We start from the raw sequence: 21,933 nt of genomic DNA, 5'->3' as shown, positions 1-21,933 counted from the left end.
AAACACAGACCTACAACCAACATACACCTATAACTAAAACACACACCTACAACCAGCACATCTACAACCAAAACACACCTACAACCAAGACACACACCTACGAAGAACACACACCTACAACCAAAACACATCTACAACCAACACACCTACAACCAAAACACACCTACAACCAAAACAAACGCCTACAACCAACACACCTACAACCAAAACATACCTACAACCAACACACTTACAACCAAAACATATGCCTACAATCAACACACACCCACGAAGAGCACACACCTACAACCAAAACACACCTACAACCAACACACACCTACAACCAAAACAAACGCCTACAACCAACACTCCTACAACCAAAACACACACCTAAAACCAACATACCTACAACCAACAAACAGACCTACAACCAACACACACCTACAACCAAAACACACCTACAACCAACACACACCTACAACCAAAACACACCTACAACTAACACACACCTACAACTAACACACATCTACAACCAACACACACACCTACAACCAACACACACACCTACAATCAACACAACTACAACCAACACACACACCTACAACCAACACACACACCTACAATCAACACAACTACAACCAACACACACCTACAACCAAAACACACACCTACAACCAACACACACACCTACAATCAACACAACTACAACCAACACACACACCTACAATCAACACAACTACAACCAACACACACCTACAATCAACACAACTACAACCAACACACACACCTACAATCAACACAACTACAACCAGCACACATGCCACCCACACTCTCCACCTAGTTGTGATATATCACAGGTGGGTTGTTCGGTACTCCAGATACCAACATGTATGTGCACCAGAACAGAAAAGAGAAGTTTCATGTCCATTATCTAGTTGAGACACAGAAGTCTTTCTTAACTTTGGATGGCATCTACATTTTGTGTAATTTAGTAATAATGCATGTGTGCTATCGTAGCTTTGGAAACAAAATAATCACATATTATTAGAATAGCAAAAATGACATTCAGGGTTGGGCAACATTACCAGATGAGTGACTCACTACTCTAATTAGGGCACTACGACAATACCAAATCATACTTTAAAATGATAATGATCTTGCCTACGTTAGCTAAGCCTAAACGTTTTGGCTGAGTAAATCAACTCTGCAGCAACAAGACTGCCAGACATTTGACGATTTGCATCCAAAGTGAATGGAGGGCGCTGTATTATGAAAATTCGAAACTGTACCGCATGCTTTAACCTGATAAGGCACCTTACAAGACACATGCTTGCCAACCGCTTTGTGATGTTAGCTGCCTACACTTTGGTACAAAGGCTAGTCTTGGTGTTACACAACAGCAGGGAACATGTGGCTTGCTAAAAACAACCCTAAAGTTGTAGGCTATTAACTCTTTAAACTACTATTATTAACCTTTTCAGATCTGTTAATTGGTGTATTTTTCTCCTTTTTTGTAAGTGACAATTTCAGCTGCAATTAAAATGTTATTATATGAGGCAGGCACACACACCATATGTTGTTATTTTCTTGGCTACTCAAATGTGTCATCATTTGAAATGTAGATGCTAACAAAACTTTGATATCTTCATGAATTTGGCCATGTGTCACGGTATGCCAGAGACCTAGCCTGAGCATGCAGACACATCACACCTTCCTCACTCCAAATCTCTACTGATCAGTATTGACTACTGATCACCTGTACCTTGTATGACAGTAACAGGTGAGAGAGGAGCAGAGTTCCCGGGAAGTGGGGAGGGGGAGACGCAACCAGAGGGACGGGGACAGTGGCTGAGACTGGGACACTGTTGGGAATAGGAAGTGCCAAGCAGGGAGAGACAGGGACAGTCTGGGTGACTGTGATGTGGGATATGGATCATGATGGTAACCAGGACCAGGGCTGGAGGCCAAGCAGATGGTCAGGCCAGGAAGAGAGGCCTGGGTTCACTGCCCTGTTGAACACCCTGATGCAGGGTGGTGTGGTGAGGGTGGAGTCAGGTTTGGTGAGGGCGGAGTCATCTTGGAAGGCGGGGTCTTCCTGGGAGCCAGAAGACACTGTAGAGCTCTTGGAGAACGTAGCCACGGGAGACCCTGAAGAGCTCTGGTGTGAAGTGAGAAGAGCTCACCATGTTGGGGTTGATTTTCTTTCCATCTGTGCAGATTGCTAGAACTCTGACAGCTACAGCAAGGCAGTTCTTGAAGTCTTTGGTTCAGACGCAAACTGGCCAGTTTCCCAGCTAATACACAGTGATAGTGATATTCTCCCACACTTTCATTTTTAGGTGTTTTTCCAAACTGGATTACTTCTAGATACTCCACCACCCCCTTTATAACACCACATTATTAGAACCTGTAGCTGTAACATGTAAAAATGTTTGCATCATTCTGATTCTTGATTTATTGAACTCAGAACATAAGGTGCAATTTCAGGTTGAAAGTGTTAAATGTGGGAATTCTGCCCATACTGAGTTTCTTTATTTTGTAAATATTTCCCCCAAATATGTTTCCCTAAGGATTCTGTCTAATGCATTGTGCTGTCATCTGTTAGGTCTCTAGGCACAATGTTGTTAGAATACTTTGAATAATAAAATATTGCGGTCTCTCACTCTGTTGGCTTGGCCAGTATCTCACTTGGTTGGCTTATAAAAATGAGACGTTACAGACCAGAAGACACTCGAAGCCAGCAGGAGAACAGGTGAGTACAATCTTCCTTTCCATGACCTCAGAACCTCAGACATGATGCTCACATTTTGTTTGGTGTTTTCTGGAGCTTTTCAGTACAGACATAGTAATTAAGACAAGTAAATTGTGTTACGAGTACAAGGCAAAAACACTATCTTACATTTCTTTAAAAAAGATTTATAATGGCACTTAAAAAGAAATCTGGTTGCAAAAGTGTTGCATCTGGGTTCATAAGGCCTAGACTGACTAAAACATATGGTTCTAACCGCTTAGGCAGAATACTTAAGATAAAGTTTCCAGTTTAACTCCTAAGATACATCACGTAATCGTGCCAGGCGCCTTCACGTGTTCATTTCAGGTTGTCTCATCGTTTCCGTTTCTGCTTAGTCCCGAACTGCATCATATATTTCAGTCTGTTTTGCGTCCGACTTCCCCGTCCGTCTGTCTCTGGCCCGCATTGTGCTTTTACTGACTTGTTTCTGGTTTAATTTCATGTTGCTTAGTTAGGAATTCACCTTCTGGTCTGTAGGTCTTGTACTATTTGGTTTCTTTACCTTTGTTGCTTCAGTTTACTTTCATCGTCTTGTGTCTTTCGGTCTGTTTGACTCCGTTTCCATTGTTCTTTTTCTTACCTAACAAACCACTTTATTAATATATTTAACTAATAATATCAAACGTTTAATTCATTTAATTAACTATTTAATGTAATGCGAATTATTTGGTGAGAAATATACAACTGTCAACTTTCTATTTCTTAACCCAGTTTACGGTTGTAAAAGTGCACTAACGGATGTGCGACGCTCGAGACAGAGGTGCCGCCAGCCTGCCACGAGGATGATGACGGCAGCTGCTTCCTTCCCAGCAGCCCTTGTGGCGCTCGCCCTCGCGCAACAGGTTCTCGCCTGCAGTGTTGAGAACATCCATCTCAGCCTCAGTGGGAAGAAAGATCCAGCATTTCACAAAGTCCACATGAACCAAGACCTTAAAGATCCAGATTTACCAGCACAACTGAGCACCACAACATTAACAAAGCTCTTTGTAAGTGGAGATTTTAAAGTGGAAAAGGAGACTCTTGTTTGGGGAAATAATGAAAAGCGGGTAGAAGATTTAGTTACGATTGTAAGCGAAATCTTCCCAACCGATTCTGTTGTTATAGTGGTGTTTCCTCCCATCACCCAGTTATATGCTGGTATGACATTTATGAATAACTTTGAAAATCAGATACAGAGAACTCATAAAGACATGTCAATTGGCCGAGAAATGATTCAGCTTTATGTTAGTTTGACTGATCAGGAATTACAGCAAATCACAAAATATCTAATGACATATATGGATGAGGAAGAGCAAGACACGAAACAGGAAAACAGTGTAGTTGTAAATCCTCTTGGAGAATTTTTGTACATTAAGAAAGATCATTTGAGAACAGGGGCTGTGTGCAAAGTGCTTCTCCATGAAGCTGATCTGGTGGTTATTCAGCTGCTTTCTCAGTGTACTGAACAAGACGGAGCGCTTACTGTGGGAGGCCATGACCACGAGCGCTTGGCTAATATGTTGTTACAGCTGGTTAATGCTAATGAGTGCAGTCATGTTCACCAAAGGGTCAGAGTCAAACTTCCACAGGAATGCTGGGAGACTGATGTAACCAAGCGGAACACATTCACTGAAAATCTCATCAATAACATGAGGGCAAAGAGTGGAAAAGAAGATATATTTGGCAAAGAGCCGTTTGGGACTTTTCACATTGCTGACCATGAGTCTGTAAGGGATACCGAACATGCAATGAATTATATAAAACAACATGAAAAGTACACACAACAGGTATTTCTAGAGATCGACAGCTACCATACTCCAAAAATAAATACAAATAATGGTGTGGGTACCGTCAAACTTTATTCTAAATACTAAGAACAGTATTTGACGGGAGGAAAAGGGCTTGGCAGCTGTACTAAACCAACAACTGAAACAGAATTTCTACTCTACCTGAATCAATACAAGTCCAATTTAATGCATGCAATGTAGGAACTAAAAAAGGCCAAAAATACATTCAAAACCTTTTAGAAAAGGTTGATGAAAATGTTAAAGATAAAATTAAAGAAATAATTATGTTCAAGTCATGGGTAACCACTGAACAGAGTAGAATATTAATCGCAGTTCCTTTAGAAGACAAGTTCATGACTACAAAATTAACTGAACAGACGGAAGTGGATGAAGTGTTGGATAATTATTTACATTTAAATGTGTGGCAATTGGACAAATACATGTACCAACATGAATTCTGTGCCTTTGGTCGATTCACTGTGAGAATGAAAAGCACACAGGGACATTATGACAGCTTTTCAGTTTTACCAAAAACTGAGTTTGAAATGAATGAGAGAAATTAGAAAAAGACCTGACCGATACTTCATACTTACATTTCATTCATGAAAATGTCATTAATTTTGAAATACTCATAGTAATCTGAAAATGCAGGAAACGTCTGTAATCAATCTCTGCTATAAAATCAAAGTGCATTCCAATGCTTCCTCTGTGTTTTTGTTTGTGTGTGTTTAGATTTTTTTTTTTTAGTTCCATGAAAATTATTTCAGGGTTAGGTATGGAATACACCAATACCCCTCTGTTCATTCAATGCAATAAAGCAACTCAAAACAAATTTAAAATGTGTAACAAATCAATAAGAACAACAGAACAAGGTTAGGTTTAGGATATAGGGATCAAAACCACCATACTCATGCTGGATGGCTATAACTTTTGACAGGAAGGTGATAGAGATTTTAAACCAAGTCTATAGTAGGGATTCTGGCAGGTGCTCATTCCAGCGGTGCCAGGTCTGAGGCTCTATGACACTGGGATTGTGATTGGACAGATTCAACAAATTCTGTAACGGTGACAGAGGTGTGAAACTTGGAGCACATGATCAGTAGCAGCCCTTATTGAATCCATAATTGTAGTTACTAGGTGGTGCCCTTACCAAGCAAGGCTTGGGGTTTAAATTGTGCAGCTATAGACCAATCCTACCATATAAATCATTAGGACAGTGATCAAAACACTAAATGAACGGTGAGCACAGCCAGAGCTAACACAGACTAATTTCCTTTCATTTTGTTCACAAATAAGAAAACAGAGATACGTAAAAACCTGATCCAGTTTGTCAGCTCACTATATTATTCATGAGTCAGATCAGGTGGGTTTGAACAGGGAGTGTTCACACCACACCAATACCACACGCTGAGCACTCTGTTCACACCACACCAATACCACACACTGAGCACTCTGTTCAAACCACACTAACCCACCAAACATCAAAGATGGAATTTTGGAATCCAGGATCTGAAATAATTACTATTTTATTTCATAGACACATTTGTAAGTCATATTTTATCAAAGTCAGAAGCTTTTTGAAGGCATAAAAATGAACCATAACACCAAACAGTCTAAAAAAATGGAAAGTTCATCATCAACACATTCTGCTCTTTCTGTTCTGCTTTGTCAAATCCACCCTGCAGAGAAAACTGTTCAGACATGCATACAGCAACAATTCAGTTCTAGACCCTGAAAACTGTTCATTACATTTACGGCATTTAGCTCTCATCCAGAGCGACTTACACAAGTGCTTTGTCATTTATTCATATAACACATCCTAGTACAGTCAGCAGGTTAGAGTCCAATATACCAATGAACTAGAATACTGTAGACATACAGGGATCACTAGAAGTCTAGAAGTGCAAAATACATAAGGTCTATGTTAAACAATAAGTGTAATAAATACGTGCTAGAGTTTGTTAAACATCAGTGTAAAACAATACCCTACAATAAGTACTAGAATTTTAGTCAGTCAACATAGGAGCAGGATCAGTGGTCATTTAAATATTCCATGAATAGACAGGTCTTCAGTCTGAGTTTGAATACTGCAAGGGACTCTGCTATCCAGAAAGCAAGCAGAAGTTCGTTCCACCATCTAGAAGCCAGGACAGAGAATTGTCTCCATGCTTGTCTTCCATGAGACTTGAAGCAAGGCATTTCAAGCCGAGCTATACTTGAGGTTCTAAATACTCGAGGTACGGATCGGGCTTTGACCATTGACCTCATGTATGAAGGGGCTGGTCCATTTTTGGCTTTGTATGCCAGCATCAAGGTTTTAAATCTGATGTGTGCAGCTACTGGAAGCCAATGAAGGGAGCGCAGCAGTGGCATGACGTGTGAACTTCAGAAGATTGAAGACCAGTCACGCTGCTGTTCAGACATACATATAACAGGCTTTCAAGAAACAGAAGCTGAAGGGGTGAGTTGATACAGGGTGATTTGACATGGGCTGAGTTGATACAGAATTTGTCATGATGGGGTGAGTTGTGATTGGCTGATTCATTGATTATCTCATTTCATTCCTGGTGTGGCAGTTTGGAGATGAAGTTGCTGATGTTTTTGGTTTTGAGTAGTAATGAGATGAGGCTCAGGCTTCTGAGTTTCTGAGAACTGTGTTGAGTAGCTGTTGATATTTAAGTATAAACCATAACTAACTGTGGACATTTTAGCATTTTATTTCTGTAAATATCAAGGTCTTTAAGCTTAATTTTGAGTTGTGAATGTTGAGTTGTTGAAGTTAGTGCAGCTATTAATCTGTTGAGGTTAGTTGGTGCAGGTGTTGAGTTGCTGTCTTTAGTTCATCAGGCAGGTCCTATTTAAGTGATTTCTTGATTGAGAACAGGTATGGCAGTGATCAGGCCTGGGTGTGGCTAGAGAAATTGAACTCAGCTTTCCAAAGATGTGAAACTTTCACACATGGCCATATAGGTTTGGATTTTTTTTCCCCTAATAATAAAAACTTCATTTAAAAACTGCATTTTGTGTTTACTTGTTATCTTTGTCTAATATTTAAATTTGTTTGATCTGAAACATTTAAGTGGGACAAACATGCAAAAAAAAAAAAAAAAAAAAAAAAAAAGATATGAGGAACGGGGCAAACACGTTCACACCACTGTCACTGGTGAGCGATTTGAATTGTCAAGTTGATATAGGTGTTGAGCTATGGATAGTTGGTGATGGTTGTTGAGTTGCTGTGGTTAGTTGGTGCAGGTGTTGATGTTCTTGCCATCAGATGCATCCTCTACCAAAGCCACATGGTAGTCAGTGGACAGCGTGAAATGGGAAATGCAGCCCACTAACCCCCCCAGGTACTGCCTGCTGGTGTGGAGAGCAATCTCCTTCATCCCACCTAGAGAAAACCCGAACGTCGTCATCATCATCATCATCACCACCACATGAGAACTGGGCAATAGCAGATGCTAGGACTTTAACTAACGCTCTGTGTGAGAGAGTAACATATGTTCCTTTTGCTTGTTGCATACCAACGTAAAGGACTCCACTGATGTTCAGCTGTCTCATTTTTCCTGCCGATCGGCCTGTTTTGGAGCCATAATCATCCACCGTCAGTTTGCCGAACTGGCCTTCTCTGTGTTGAGATCAAGAAGCTTCTCTGTAGTTTGTCTACCTTGGACACACATCTCCCTATGCACAAGGGGTACTACCTATCCCTGTACAATTATACTGAGACCCTGAGAAGCTCCACCCACAGTAAAGGAGGTACAGTATAACAGGCTCCACCCACAGTAAAGGAGGTACAGTATAACAGACTCCACCCACAGTAAAGGAGGTACAGTATAACAGACTCTCAGCAAAAACAAAGGAGAGGAAGTAAGATTTGGGAAGGAGGAAGTGGGTGTGGCTTCCTACCTGACTGCTTTCACTCGGTGCCACTTCCCATCACTGAAGGTTCCATTAAACTCCACCACAGCAGACCCACTGCCCAGATTATAACTGTACACACACACACAGCCCAGATTATAACTGTACACACACACAGCCCAGATTATAACTGTACACACACACACACAGCCCAGATTATAACTGTACACACACACACACAGCCCAGATTATAACTGTACACACACACACAGACCAGATTATAACTGTACACACACACACACAGCCCAGATTATAACTGTACACACACACAGCCCAGATTATAACTGTACACACACACACACAGCCCAGATTATAACTGTACACACACACACAGCCTAGATTATAACTGTACACACACACACACAGCCTAGATTATAACTGTACACACACACACACTGCCCAGATTATAACTGTACACACACACACACTGCCCAGATTATAACTGTACACACACACACAGCCCAGATTATAACTGTACACACACACACAGCCCAGATTATAACTGTACACACACACACAGCCCAGATTATAACTGTACACACACACACAGCCTAGATTATAACTGTACACACACACACACTGCCCAGATTATAACTGTACACACACACACACAGCCCAGATTATAACTGTACACACACAGCCCAGATTATAACTGTACACACACACACACAGCCCAGATTATAACTGTACACACACACACACACAGCCCAGATTATAACTGTACACACACACACACACAGCCTAGATTATAACTGTACACACACACACACAGCCTAGATTATAACTGTACACACACACACACAGCCCAGATTATAACTGTACACACACACACACAGCCCAGATTATAACTGTACACACACACACACACACAGCCCAGATTATAACTGTACACACACACACAGCCCAGATTATAACTGTACACACACACACAGCCCAGATTATAACTGTACACACACACAGCCTAGATTATAACTGTACACACACAGGTTATAGTTGCACACCCTGAACACCCTCAGACCTGTGTGTGTGTGTGTGTGTTATAACTGCACATAGAGATCACCCTAAAACCTGTGTGTGTGCGTTTTTCTGTGCGTGTGTGTGTGCGCGTGCATGTTTATCTTCATCACCTGAAGATAAGAGATCCATTCTGCAGTCCCAGAGCCAGGTAGTCGCTATTAACTCTCAGTGGGATTTCTCCTCGCCATAGCAACATCCCATCTTTAGATGTGCTCTTAAAACGCATGAATAGGTTTGTCCTGGAGCCAGACACCCTGCAGAGAGGATTACACACACACACACACACACACACACACACACACACGACACAATAACACAAACCACACAAACCCACACAGTTTTTAAAAGTAAACTGCTGTTTCTAATAAAATGGCATTTTATAAATAGAATGTTTTTCCTAATTTAAAACGCAGTTTGAAATGTCCCAGCACGGCTGTCACATATACAAACACATCAGCATGTATTCATACATCTTGGCACATACTTTACCTTCTGAGTATATGTGGATTGTCATAGGTTAGATAACTACGCCCAGTAAACTGAGGTATTTCTATAGCCTCGGTCACAGCTAACAGAGAGAAAAGAAACATGTGAGGAACATAAAAATCCACTAGGTGGCAGCATTCAACAAGAACACAAGGAAATAAACAATTCCTAGAGCAAGAAAAGGAAAGGTGGGGGGAACAAGATTCCAGTAAGACAGAAGTGTGTGTGTGTGTGTGTGTGTGTGTGTGTGTCCAGGTACTTACTGTTTAAGCAATAATTTCCACACTCTGGTCAGAAAACACAACAGAAAAGCTTTAGAAAGGCTTAGTAGTGCGCATGGGGTAGCTATGGTTACAGTTAGAGTCATCTGACACCAGTCATTCAACACTTCAGTCTATTTAAATATATTCAGCACATGAATTCTATATTTTCAAAACTAGGGTTGTTTGACAGGTGTGTATATATTTGGTGTATGTGTGTGTATATATGCATGTTTAGGTATAAGTGAGAGTGTGTGTGTGTGTGTCTCACCTTTCTGACAGTGTTTACCATCATAACCCAGGACACAGTCACAGTCGTAGCTGGCTCTCTGGGGGTGGCAGGTTCCCCCATTAACACACGGGTTCTCCACACACGGGTGGAGTGCGTTCTCCACATTCACCCCCAGGGCCTGGCCTGTTGTCATGGCAACAGCATGGTCATTCAGCGTGATCTATTGGGAACAGAGGGGATGCAGTCTGAGATTTGAGAAACCACACAAGGCCTGATGACACTCCTGGGTAAGTTCACTTGGAGAATGTGTGTGTGTGGTGTGTGTGTGTGTGTGTGTGTGTGTGTGTACTTTCTGAATAGCTCCACTGAATGCTCTGAGGACGCCAGCATTGCTCTTAGTGATGTCATAGTCAGGAACTCCACCAATGTAGAGAGGAGAGCTGCACCTGATCTGAGTAAACGCTCCCTGAGCATCACACACACACGTTGAGTTTTTTGACCATTAAATGACCATGACACATCAGTCAGCTTGATTATCTTTGAGTATTTAACTACCTGAGTGATTTACCTCTGCATTGCCCTCTACTGGTGGCTGGTTATCCACCTGCAGGATTCCATTTTTAGCTGTCCGCGACACATGCAGCTCATGCCATGTATTCATACTGATGGCTTTTTCACTCCTGCACAACACACACACACAGTGATCATACTCTCTCCAACAATGCACACAACATGCAGTGTTAGGAGTAACACCCAAAGACTCTTAGTGGTATTAACACCAGTGTTAACCCAGTACACTATACTGACACACCAGTGTTAACCCACTACACTGAATGCAGACAAAATACACCTGAAACAGTGCCCTGCTTCTAAAAGCAAACCAACCTTAATAACTATATAACAACTAAACAACATTAAACTAACAACTAACTGAATACATAAAACTGTTACATAACTCTGTTAACATCTGTTCATAATTCTGAAGCCCACACCTAACAAGAACAAAAACAATAGCTTTGCGTCTCACCTGATGACTGCCACTCCGGATCCACAGTCAAAGCGCAGCTCCACGTACCCGCCCACCAGGCGGACTGACAGGAAGTCTGCGCTGGCTGCATCATCACTGTAGAGCAGTGCTCCGTCCGGACTAGCGGGCTGGAAAGTGATGTCAAACTCCATGAAGGAGAGGCATGAGAGGCAGGACTGGGGCCAGGGGGCGCTAATGTATGAGTACAGACTAGCGTTAAACTGAGGCAGGGACAACACGAAGCCTGAAACAGAGAGGATAAGAGTCTGTACAAGTGTGTGTGCGCGCGCGCGAGTCAGTGTGAGAGCGTGTGTGTGGACGTGTGTAGTATATATGTGTGCGTGTTACTTACCCTCTTCACAGTGGTCCCCTCGGAAGCCCAGTGGACAGAGGCAGATGCAGCTGTCTGCTCGAGTGGGGAAACATACCCCCCCATTCACACAGTTGACTTCATCACACACACTGTTATTACACTCACCTGAAACACCCACCCATACAAACACACAAACAGAGAGACCTGGGGTATATGTAGAATACTCCAAACTTTTTCTTAAAGTGAAGGTGTGTGTGTGTGTGTGTCCCTCACCAATGTCAGCTCCACTGAGGGCATTACCATGAGGCCAGGGTCTGAGGTCAGTGGATTTGCTGTTGATTAACAAGCTCTGGACACACCCTCGAAAGCCATGATTGATCCCCACTGTCCTTACAAGCCTGTCTACCGTGGGAGCTCCGCCCACATACAGAGGCGTGCGGAATGTGATTTTAGTGTACTGACCCTGAGAGAGACAACAGGAGTGAGGGGATGACCCGTCAGTACACGTCTGTGTTACCTGGTGAGTATATTGTACGTTGTGACATGTGTTGGGTACCCGCGACTGCGTGTCGGTGCATGTGTTGGGTACCCGCGACTGCGTGTCGGTGCATGTGTTGGGTACCCGCGACTGCGTGTCGGTGCATGTGTTGGGTACCCGCGACTGCGTGTCGGTGTATGTGTTGGGTACCCGCGACTGCGTGTCGGTGCATGTGTTGGGTACCTGTGAACGTCCGGAAACAGGTGTATCATTGTCGAGTTGTAGCCAGCCATTCAAACCCTCTCTGAATAAACTGACTATGTGCCACTGACCAATCACAACTGAGCTCTGGCTCACAATATGTGCTGCCCCTGTACCACAGTTAAACCTGCATCCAGAATCATCACATCATTACAAAACATCATGCACCAGTACAGCACATCACACATCATCAATACAACACATCGCACATCAATACAGCATATCACGTCAGAACCACATCACGTGTCAGTGTAGCACATCACACATCAATACAACAAATCATATATCAGTATAACACATCACATATCAATGCAACAACTCACACATCAAACAGTAAGACAATACCTCAACTATCAACACAATATATTAAACACCTGCACCTGTAATGCAGTTTCCCCCCTATGAGAGCCAGAGAGGTGAAATCCCCATGACCGTGCTCATGTTCGCCACAGTACAACAGCAGACCATCCTTAGAGTCCGCCTGACAAACACACACACAGACATAATGCTAAAACAGGTGATGATGGCAGGCCATCATGTGAGTTAGGGTACCAGATGTGTGTTTTACCTTGAACTCCACAGTGATGTGGAAGCGCTGATATGAATGCTTCAGTGGTTCAAAGGTCATTTGAGAATATCCATAGAACCTTGGAAACCGGACCGCCACAACTGCTCAAAAAACATACACAACCACAATTATCCACAGAGATGTTGAACATTTAATAGTCAGAAACACGTTCTTCAGTTCATCCCTCCTGCTCAGCTAGGACTGCGGGGCTTCCCCGACTGTCTGGAGCGACATAGCCAAGCTGGGACTGAAGTCAAGGTCAGAGGTCATAGGGACTGAAGTCAAGGTCAGAGGTCATAGGGACTGAAGTCAAGGACAGAGCTTTTCCCTTTACACGCCAACCATTTGGATCCTATAGTTCTGACCTCTAACACCCTTCTCCTCCCCAAGTGCCCTCTCTTCCTTTTTGGCTCTTACTCACTCCCTCGTAGGGTTCAGTGGGCACAGGTCTGGGGTCAGGGTGTAGGGGTGTTTCAGCAATGATTGCTCCAGGGGGAGATTGTAGTTCACCAGTGATCTGGCACTGGGAAAGCAACTGTTCAGGTGACTGTTGGTGCATTAAAGATTTCAGAGGGGAGCTTCTGGAATAAGTGATATCCACGGTGTGGACAGACTAAATTGCTCTAGGCTGGAGGTCTGATTCACTGGTCTAAACTGGCAAAGCTAAGCTAAGAATGAAAAGTTGCAGCTGAGAACCTTTTCATATCCTGTAGCTGGTTGATGAACTGTGCAAAGCCAAACAATGATAGGATAAGTAATTACACTTTCAGAAATGCTTTTGTATAAATATATGAACATACTTTTTCACAGTTTCTCAAACTCTGAATAAGTACACATGCTTCTGTGGTTTGTTTGTGGTAGACATTATGTGTTTATCCCAGATGGGAGGGTTGGAGATGATAGTTCTTAGGAACAGTCTGTGATATATAGACAGTCCTCAGGCTTCTCCAGTTGTTGTCTATATGTGGGTATTAGTTGTACCACTGGGTGGCCTGAAGGGCCTGTGCTAGTATAACATGATCTGACTGATGCCATTTTCCCATACCCAAGTGCACAGGGAGTTTGCCACACCTTAAAATATGCCTTATAAAATGGATGATTATATTCACCAAGGACAATAAGCAGGGAGTTTGTGTATATTAATTATAACTAGGGAGTGGTGGACGTTATATTAATAATACACCAATAAGAACTACAGAAGAGAACTGTCTCAGAGAGTAGATTGGTTGTAGTTCCCATAAAAATGTGCTCAACCAATTTTGATTTTGTTGCTGAGTTCAAAGTCTAAGTTGGCTCACAGCAGATGAATTCCAGGCAGATCCAGAGCGGAGTCAGACATTTCAGGAGTTAGCCATGTTTCAACAAATCAGAATGCAAATGTGAGACGACCATCCCTTGTTTTGGTGTGTTCACCAGCAGTGAGCACACTGCATTCTGAAGGAATTACACATTTAATAAATGCAGTTCTACAATGAACGCCAATGGCCTTGTGTCACAAACGGACAGCAGCTGTTCTCCTGTATTTTATACAGCAGCCCCAAAACACAAAGTTAGAATATAGGCCTAACAAAGGTATGCACAGACACCAAACACCTGGAGCCCTGGTCAGGATCTGGAAGAACCATGTTTGCTCAGAACCTGACACTTGTCAGCAACCTCATAAATAAAGGAGAAACTCTTTAGAATGTTAGTGCCTCACCTTCCGAGCAGAGGTCTCCTTGGCGACCAAGGTTGCAGTGGCATCGAGAGCCACCTCTATAGTTGTCAAGGCAGAAACTGTCATGGGGGCAGACTGTTTCATCACAAGATGTATCAAACACTCTTGGCTCCGCCCCTTTCCAAATGGTCACTGAGGAACTAGGAGTGGCAGGGGTAATGGGAGGGACTGATCTGGTTGGGATGCAACTGGTCGCAGCAGTGGTGGTGGTGGATGTAGTTGGAATGGGACTGGTCCTAGGAGTAGACGTGGTGATCATGGTTGTGTTGGGGGAGGAGCTGGCAGTAGAGACAGCTGTGATGGTTGTGCTTGTAGTAACAGTGGTCACCATCCTGGGTGCTGGTGTGGTCCAGATGGTAACAACTGAAGTGAAGTGGCTGTTTTGTATAGTAGGTATGTTTTTGGGATCAGGAGTGTTTCTGGAAGCAAGCATTCTGTACATAACTGTTCTGTTCACTGGGGTTCCAATGTAGGCTCTCAGCTGAGAGCGTCTGCTGTTGGTGTTTACAGCAGGAAATGGCTTCAGCTGTAAGGAAAGAAATGTTTAAGGATTCATCCAGGACAGAACTACCAGCAACGGAGGTATACAGGACAAATCACACACCTCCTTTATGATGATATCATAGTCAGCATCATCAACACCAAAGTCATACTTGTCTTTAGAATTTGTGTTATAGATGTCATAGTCTCCACTGCCCATGTCAGCTGTGTCTGAGAGAGGTAGGGAAAGACAGAGAGCACTAAAGAATCAGTATTAATCTTTTCTTTGGAATAATCTAGGAGAGTAAGAGCTGTCCTCTCTCTACTGTTCCACAGATGACAGTTGGGGTTAGAGTTCTATTGTTCTACAGGGTCCTACCTCTTGAGTTTACGGGTACAGGGTCCTAGCTCTGTTGAGTTTACGGGTACAGGGTCCTAGCTCTGTTGAGTTTACGGGTACAGGGTAGTAACCATTTAACCCACTGAGAGTTCGGACAGGGTTGTTGATGGAGCTGGGAGGACTGATCCCATGTACATTCACAGATCTGACAACAAACTGGTACTCCGTCTCCGGGACCAGGCCTTTCAGAACCATTGAGTTAGACTCCACTGGCTCACGAATGTATGTCCACTCGGTGTCCATCTCTGGCCTGTTACATACACGTGTGCGTGCATACACGCACACACACACACACACACACACAAAAGGAATTATAATGAAATTATAGTGCAATACAGAAACACTAGAACATTAGACTGTGAGTTTCATCTGCAAAAACCTTAGACCTGACTCTCAGAACTGAGCTGGAAGGGATGAATGGGTGAAGAGTTGAAGGGATGAAAACACGAAGAACAGAAAAGGGCAAATCTGTGACTACAGCCATAATCCAGAATATAGTGCACGGCTACAGCCATAATCCAGAATATAGTGCACGACTACAGCCATAATCCAGAATATAGTGCACGACTACAGCCATAATCCAGAATATAGTGCACGACTACAGCCATAATCCAGAATATGAAGGAGGACAGTAACTTCTGCCCTATGCATTGAAGAAGGAACAGAAGGAGCACAAAAGGTAATGAGCATATACACGTAGTCAGTAATACATGCGCTGATTGGTACATGTATAGAGGGGTACATGTACAGACGTCTTACCTGATATACGCCACCAGGAAGTACAGCACAGGTGCAGTCCCCTCACTCTCCCACTGTTGCCATGACAGTGCAAGTTCTGTATCTGATACAGCAACCACTAATGGCTGGGTGGGAGGTGAGGGAGGCATGCATATCTCTGAGAGAGAGAGAGAGAGAGAGAGAGAGAGAGAGAGAGAGAGAGAGAGAGAAAGAAATACACTGATACACCCACCACAACTCTCTCTTTATCTTATTAATAGATTTGCTGTTTTTTTAGTACCGATTTTGCTTTATCTAGTTTATTACAATGTATTATTGCTATTTCCACTTGTATTATTATTTCGTTACTTACAACAGCACAATTATCATCATGTTCAGATACAAACTATTTGCTTTGGCAAAGTTTTATCTGAAACAGTCATGCCGAAAGAGCCATCTTGAACTGAATCGAGAGAGAGAGAGAGAAGGGTATCTTAAACCTTTAAATCTGGAAGTCCTGTTTGTAAATGTTCTGTTTACTGGATATGTTCTGTTTTGTATGTCTAGCATTTTTACTAAATATTGTAAGCGTCTTTGGATCCTTGAAAAGTGCTATAAATATACAATTATTGGTGGGGAAACACTAGTAGTAGACTGAACAGTGGGGGATCCTATGATGTGTAAAATCTATTTCCATGGAAGATGCATCAGATTGGCAGTCCTAGCTGACTTCTGCAATCACCCTAAAACTGAAGAGGGCTGGTAGGTAAACAGGGGAGAGTGATAGATTGACAGCTCCGTAATCAGAAGGGATTCAAAAGTGACGGAGATTTACCTTTTCCTTCATAGGCATGTAAGATATTTTAATTGTTCACTGGGTAGCAGCCAGCCAGATTTTCTTAGACTCACACTGGGCTAGCAGCTCATGTAGCCGGTTAGCTACCTTCTCACAAGCCCAAGTCAGAGCAATGGTAGAACATCAACATACAAGCCATTACCTGCTGAGCCTGTGTTACGTTTCCAAGCACAACTCGTAACATTTGGAGTTAATGGAGGGTAGTGTACTTGCTACCTTGTTGCCTTCTCCTACCTAAATTACTCAGGTACTGTTAGCTAGCTGCCAAACTAGTTGGACAGTTAGCTGTCATTCAGGCCAACATGAAGTCTTTTGCCTCATACTTGGTAACTATATCAAGTCACATGATGTTAGATATTTATGATGTTTTTATTTTCACTTTTACCATTACTGTAATAAGGCTACATTACTATGATAATGGCAGCAAATTACATCTTTAGAGGATGTTTCATTTAGCCATTGTGATTGGACACTGTGTATGCAGTCCATGACTGGATACTGTGTAAATGTGTACAACCTCATTGGATGGTATAAATGTGTATGACCTCTCAGGGGAGATATGCACAGGCACAGCTAACAGTACAAAATTGTCTTCTGTGAGTTGCTTGCAGTTACATTTTTCCACCAGAGAGGGCCTATCCTTTAAAGCATCACTGTGTTCCTGCTGCCGGCCGTCTTACCGTGAGACGCAGTGCTGACGTCCCTGGGTGTGCTGGGACGGCCCTCCCCTGCCCAGCCGTATGTGCCCACGCTCACCCGATACTGTGTCGCTACCTTCAGCTTCCCAATCATGACATCCTGAACAAGAACCCACACAAACCACTGACTTACACAGGAACTCACATGACCAACGTGTTCAGTGGTTTATGGGTTGGGAAAATGGTCTAAAGTGTAAACAAAGGGTAGGTTGTTACTTACAAAACTTGCTTGTCCATCAAACTGTCCCTGTGAGAAACATATTGAGACACAATAAATGTGTATTACAGGTTTCTTTTACCATTAATTCTGCGGTACTTCACTCACAGTCTCAGAAGAAAAAGGCTAAAATTTAAACTTAAAATATTACAGTAGCAGTGCTTCACCAGTGTCGGGCACAAGCTTTCACTTGGTTTACATGTAGTAATGTGTAGATACGTATACATTACAGGCCTATAACCCTGTAGTAGAGTGTTACAGCTGGTTTATAATGAAGACATACAGTAGCAAGCACTTCAGGATTCAGAGGAACATCTACAGTCATGGTAGGGCTGACAGGACGACCTCTCCTCATCTCTGTGTAGAACACCTGGACGAACACACGCACAGGTAAAGACACACATACTTAATCTTGCAACCATTCAGTCATACTAGGACAAGCCCACTAAAGATGCATTTGTCTGGATATTTCAACAAACACATACATTCACATCTACAGTTAGTACTGCCCATTTCAAAGTAATTGCAAGGTAATTGAGTGGTTGGATGGTGTTTAGACACTAGCTGGTGGTGACTGGGTAATGACTGGATGGTGTTTGGGTAGTTTGGTGAATATGAGATCTAGGACGGTGACTGGGTAATGACTGGATAGTGTTTGGGTAGTTTGGTGAATGTGAGATCTAGGATGGTGACTGGGTAATGACTGCATGGTGTTTGGGTAGTTTGGTGAATGTGAGATCTAGGATGGTGACTGGGTAATGACTGCATGGTGTTTGGGTAGTTTGGTGAATGTGAGATCTAGGATGGTGACTGGGTAATGACTGCATGGTGTTTGGGTAGTTTGGTGAATGTGAGATCTAGGATGGTGACTGGGTAATGACTGCATGGTGTTTGGGTAGTTTGATGAATGTGAGATCTAGGATGGTGACTGGGTAATGACTGGATGGTGTTTGGGTAGTTTGATGAATGTGAGATCTAGGATGGTGACTGGGTAATGACTGGATGGTGTTTGGGTAGTGGTAGGCTGGCGTTTGAGGGTTATAAGACTGAGTAGTGAATGAATGATTTCCAGTTGTGAGAGTGAATGACTCACCACTGTTTTTCCCCACCAGTTTTTCCTCACCACTGTCGCTCTTGGCTTGCTAACTGGGGACTTGGACTCAGACATGAGTAATGCTGCTTTTGACAATGTCTGTTGTAAAAAGCGCTATAAATAAATTTAACTTGACTTGAACAGTGAAGGAAGTGGGATAATGTCAATCTGATCAGTCTGAAACCTGGAATAAGAGCATCTGGTTTGTACCAGAGCATCGATGTGTCTGAGACTGAAATGCTCCTGCTCATCTTAATGAGCACTGGCACATGGTGAACACCTGGAAAGCAACCAGTGATACAAATGTAGCATGGGGGTGGGGAGAAGAGGGACCCTGAGCTGAACAGAGGTGGGAGAATAGATTAGATCTGAACAAAGAAAAGCTGGGGTGAGTAGAGTGGAGTACAGTTAAATAGAGCAGTTAAGATCTGTTAAGAAGAGTTATGGAGAGCAGAGTAGAGCAAAGAAGGTCAGCAACAGAGTAGACTAGGGCAGATTAGGGCAGATTAGAGCAGGGGTAGAGTACAACAGAGTTAAAATGAGTTGAGATGTAGTGGTACCTTGTATCCGGAGGCGGTACTGACATGTCTATGGGGCATCCTCCACTGGACTCTGATTGCAGTGCAGTTCACTGTCTGCATCTGAAGGTCCAATGGTGGACTCAACCGTTCTGGATCAAACAGCAAACAAAACACATCACACCACAGAAACAACAACAACAACAACAACATTACCGTTACCAGTACTACAACATTACCGTTAACAACTTACTTGAGAAGATGAAACACTATAGTGGTTAAATGAAATACAACCACTCATAACATGCAGACTTAACCTGCCAGCCAGGTTGCTAAACTCTGCCATGAATAATGAATCATCATTTTTGATTGGCTACAGGTCATCAGTTCCTAATTAGCCAAATTATCAGACAAAACTTCCATCCGAGCCTACACTCAAATTCTTCAACAGTCAGTTACATCTGTCCTGTACTGAAGAGTTGATTTAATTCCATTTTCATTTCATTGATATTGTTACTCCATGTTTCAGTTTTGATTAAAAATGTCAAAACCCTATCACAGACACACCCACATAAACGACACTTCTCACCAATGTCAGTACACATATACAAATACAAAACAGATGAATACATTTCAGAAAATATACATATACAAATACATAGACATTTACCTCAGTAAACGCTGTTACCATTGTGAATACGGCTATAGTAAATACTGTTATCTGATTCTCAGTATTTCACTGGAATTTGAAAGGAATTCAGACAAAAGGGAAAGAAAAAAAAATGTTTGCACCGACACAACACTACATTTAAGTAACAAGTGTTTGTACTAACAGAACATTTAAGTAGCAGTGTTTGTTTTATATTTCCTTTAAGAGCACACAGTGCCATAGACGTTCCCTCTGGTGGGAATATTCGTGCTCACACTGGGCAGACTGGGGACGCAGACTGCCGACCGGAAAACCAGATTAACCTACACTGCAGCCAGTGAGCTTCTGTGGCCCTTATATCGTAACGTGCACGGCGACGCTTATTTAAACCAAAAGCACTTACCCAACTTTTTAATGCTCGTCCTTCTGGCGTCCACCGCAATATGAAACGACCACATGAACACAAACACCACGCACAGGCCTGGCAACACGCCTGGTGCTCGGTACAAATCCATCAGATTTTATAACTGGCGTTAATTCGTTCCACCGAGCCCGTGGCCAGGAGTTTGAGCGCCGCTCTCCGTGCGATTGTCCTCTAAAGTGAGAGGCTGAGCAGAGCCGTTTAAGGCGATAATGGTCTTATCTGCGCAAATACAGCCTGGACAGAGCGGTCAGTGTAAGTGGGACAATCGCATTTGGACATGCGAGGCGCCCCAGGAGCTAGAGAAAGTCCCTTAGAGTACGGCCCGCACCTGCAGACGGAGAGCAGGGTTCATCACAGCAGACCGCAAGAAATGCAGGATCAGGAGATCTGCAAAAATGCAAAAGAACCACCCCTTAACACCTGCCTTACCTGCTGAACTGTTTAATGCAAAAGTCGTGTTTAGTTTGCTAAAACGTTACACTAGCATTTGTTCATCGATCATCACGGTTTCTCTGACAATTTCAATTCGGACAATTGTACCGGACATTCAGATTACGTAGGTTTTCTTTACTTTTACGTCGAAGTGACCCAGTCTTTAGGAGCATTCTGTCTCACAAAACGCGTAGCACAAACTGCTTGAGATTTTAGCAAAGCAGTGCAGAGTGATCGGTAAAGGTGTCAAATTAAATCCTTACTCAAATTGTGATTCATCTTTCAGGACTGTTGTACACCTCTTCCAGGTCCTAGTGGCCCTTTATCTCGGTGTATTACCATGATGGCACGTTTGAATAACATAGAATGAACGAGAATTATTGACAATTGCACTTTTACGGGGTGAGGAACATTCTTTGTGGTTAATTACTCCTATAATCCTGGTTTGTTTGTGTTTAATTACTTTTATAATCCTGGTTAATTGCTTTTATAATACTGGTTTGTTTGTGGTTAATCACTCCTATAATCCTGGTTTGTTTGTTTGCGTGTTTGTGGTATAATACTTTTAGAATCCTGGTTAATTAATCCTATAATCCTGGTTTGTTTGTGGTTAATTACTCTTATAATCCTGGT

The 21,933-nt window shown here is 42.7% G+C and overlaps 1 protein-coding gene across 1 annotated transcript; it reads right to left on the bottom strand.

Annotated features, from left to right (window-relative positions):
- Window positions 1-7,775: 7,775 nt before the first annotated feature.
- On the bottom strand, window positions 7,776-20,959 carry LOC113591807 (pikachurin). Its single transcript, XM_035525974.1, has 24 exons — window positions 20,848-20,959; window positions 19,838-19,947; window positions 18,468-18,554; window positions 18,188-18,214; window positions 17,950-18,067; window positions 16,456-16,591; window positions 15,726-15,946; window positions 15,421-15,521; window positions 14,799-15,342; window positions 13,100-13,200; window positions 12,912-13,012; window positions 12,514-12,658; window positions 12,066-12,255; window positions 11,832-11,957; window positions 11,480-11,723; window positions 11,021-11,132; window positions 10,802-10,918; window positions 10,492-10,672; window positions 10,224-10,247; window positions 9,964-10,042; window positions 9,585-9,728; window positions 8,446-8,529; window positions 8,061-8,164; window positions 7,776-7,927 (listed from the first exon to the last, which is right to left on the bottom strand). The coding sequence occupies exons 1-24, from the start codon at window positions 20,957-20,959 to the stop codon at window positions 7,776-7,778; spliced, it is 3,360 nt and encodes a 1,119-aa protein (XP_035381867.1).
- Window positions 20,960-21,933: the final 974 nt, after the last annotated feature.

This window comes from Electrophorus electricus, chromosome 5 (genome assembly GCF_013358815.1).
Source record: "Electrophorus electricus isolate fEleEle1 chromosome 5, fEleEle1.pri, whole genome shotgun sequence".
NCBI classification, from domain to species: Eukaryota; Metazoa; Chordata; class Actinopteri; order Gymnotiformes; family Gymnotidae; genus Electrophorus; species Electrophorus electricus.
The sequence above is the reverse complement of the archived record's forward strand: the minus strand, read 5'-3'. Positions and strand labels throughout refer to the sequence as shown.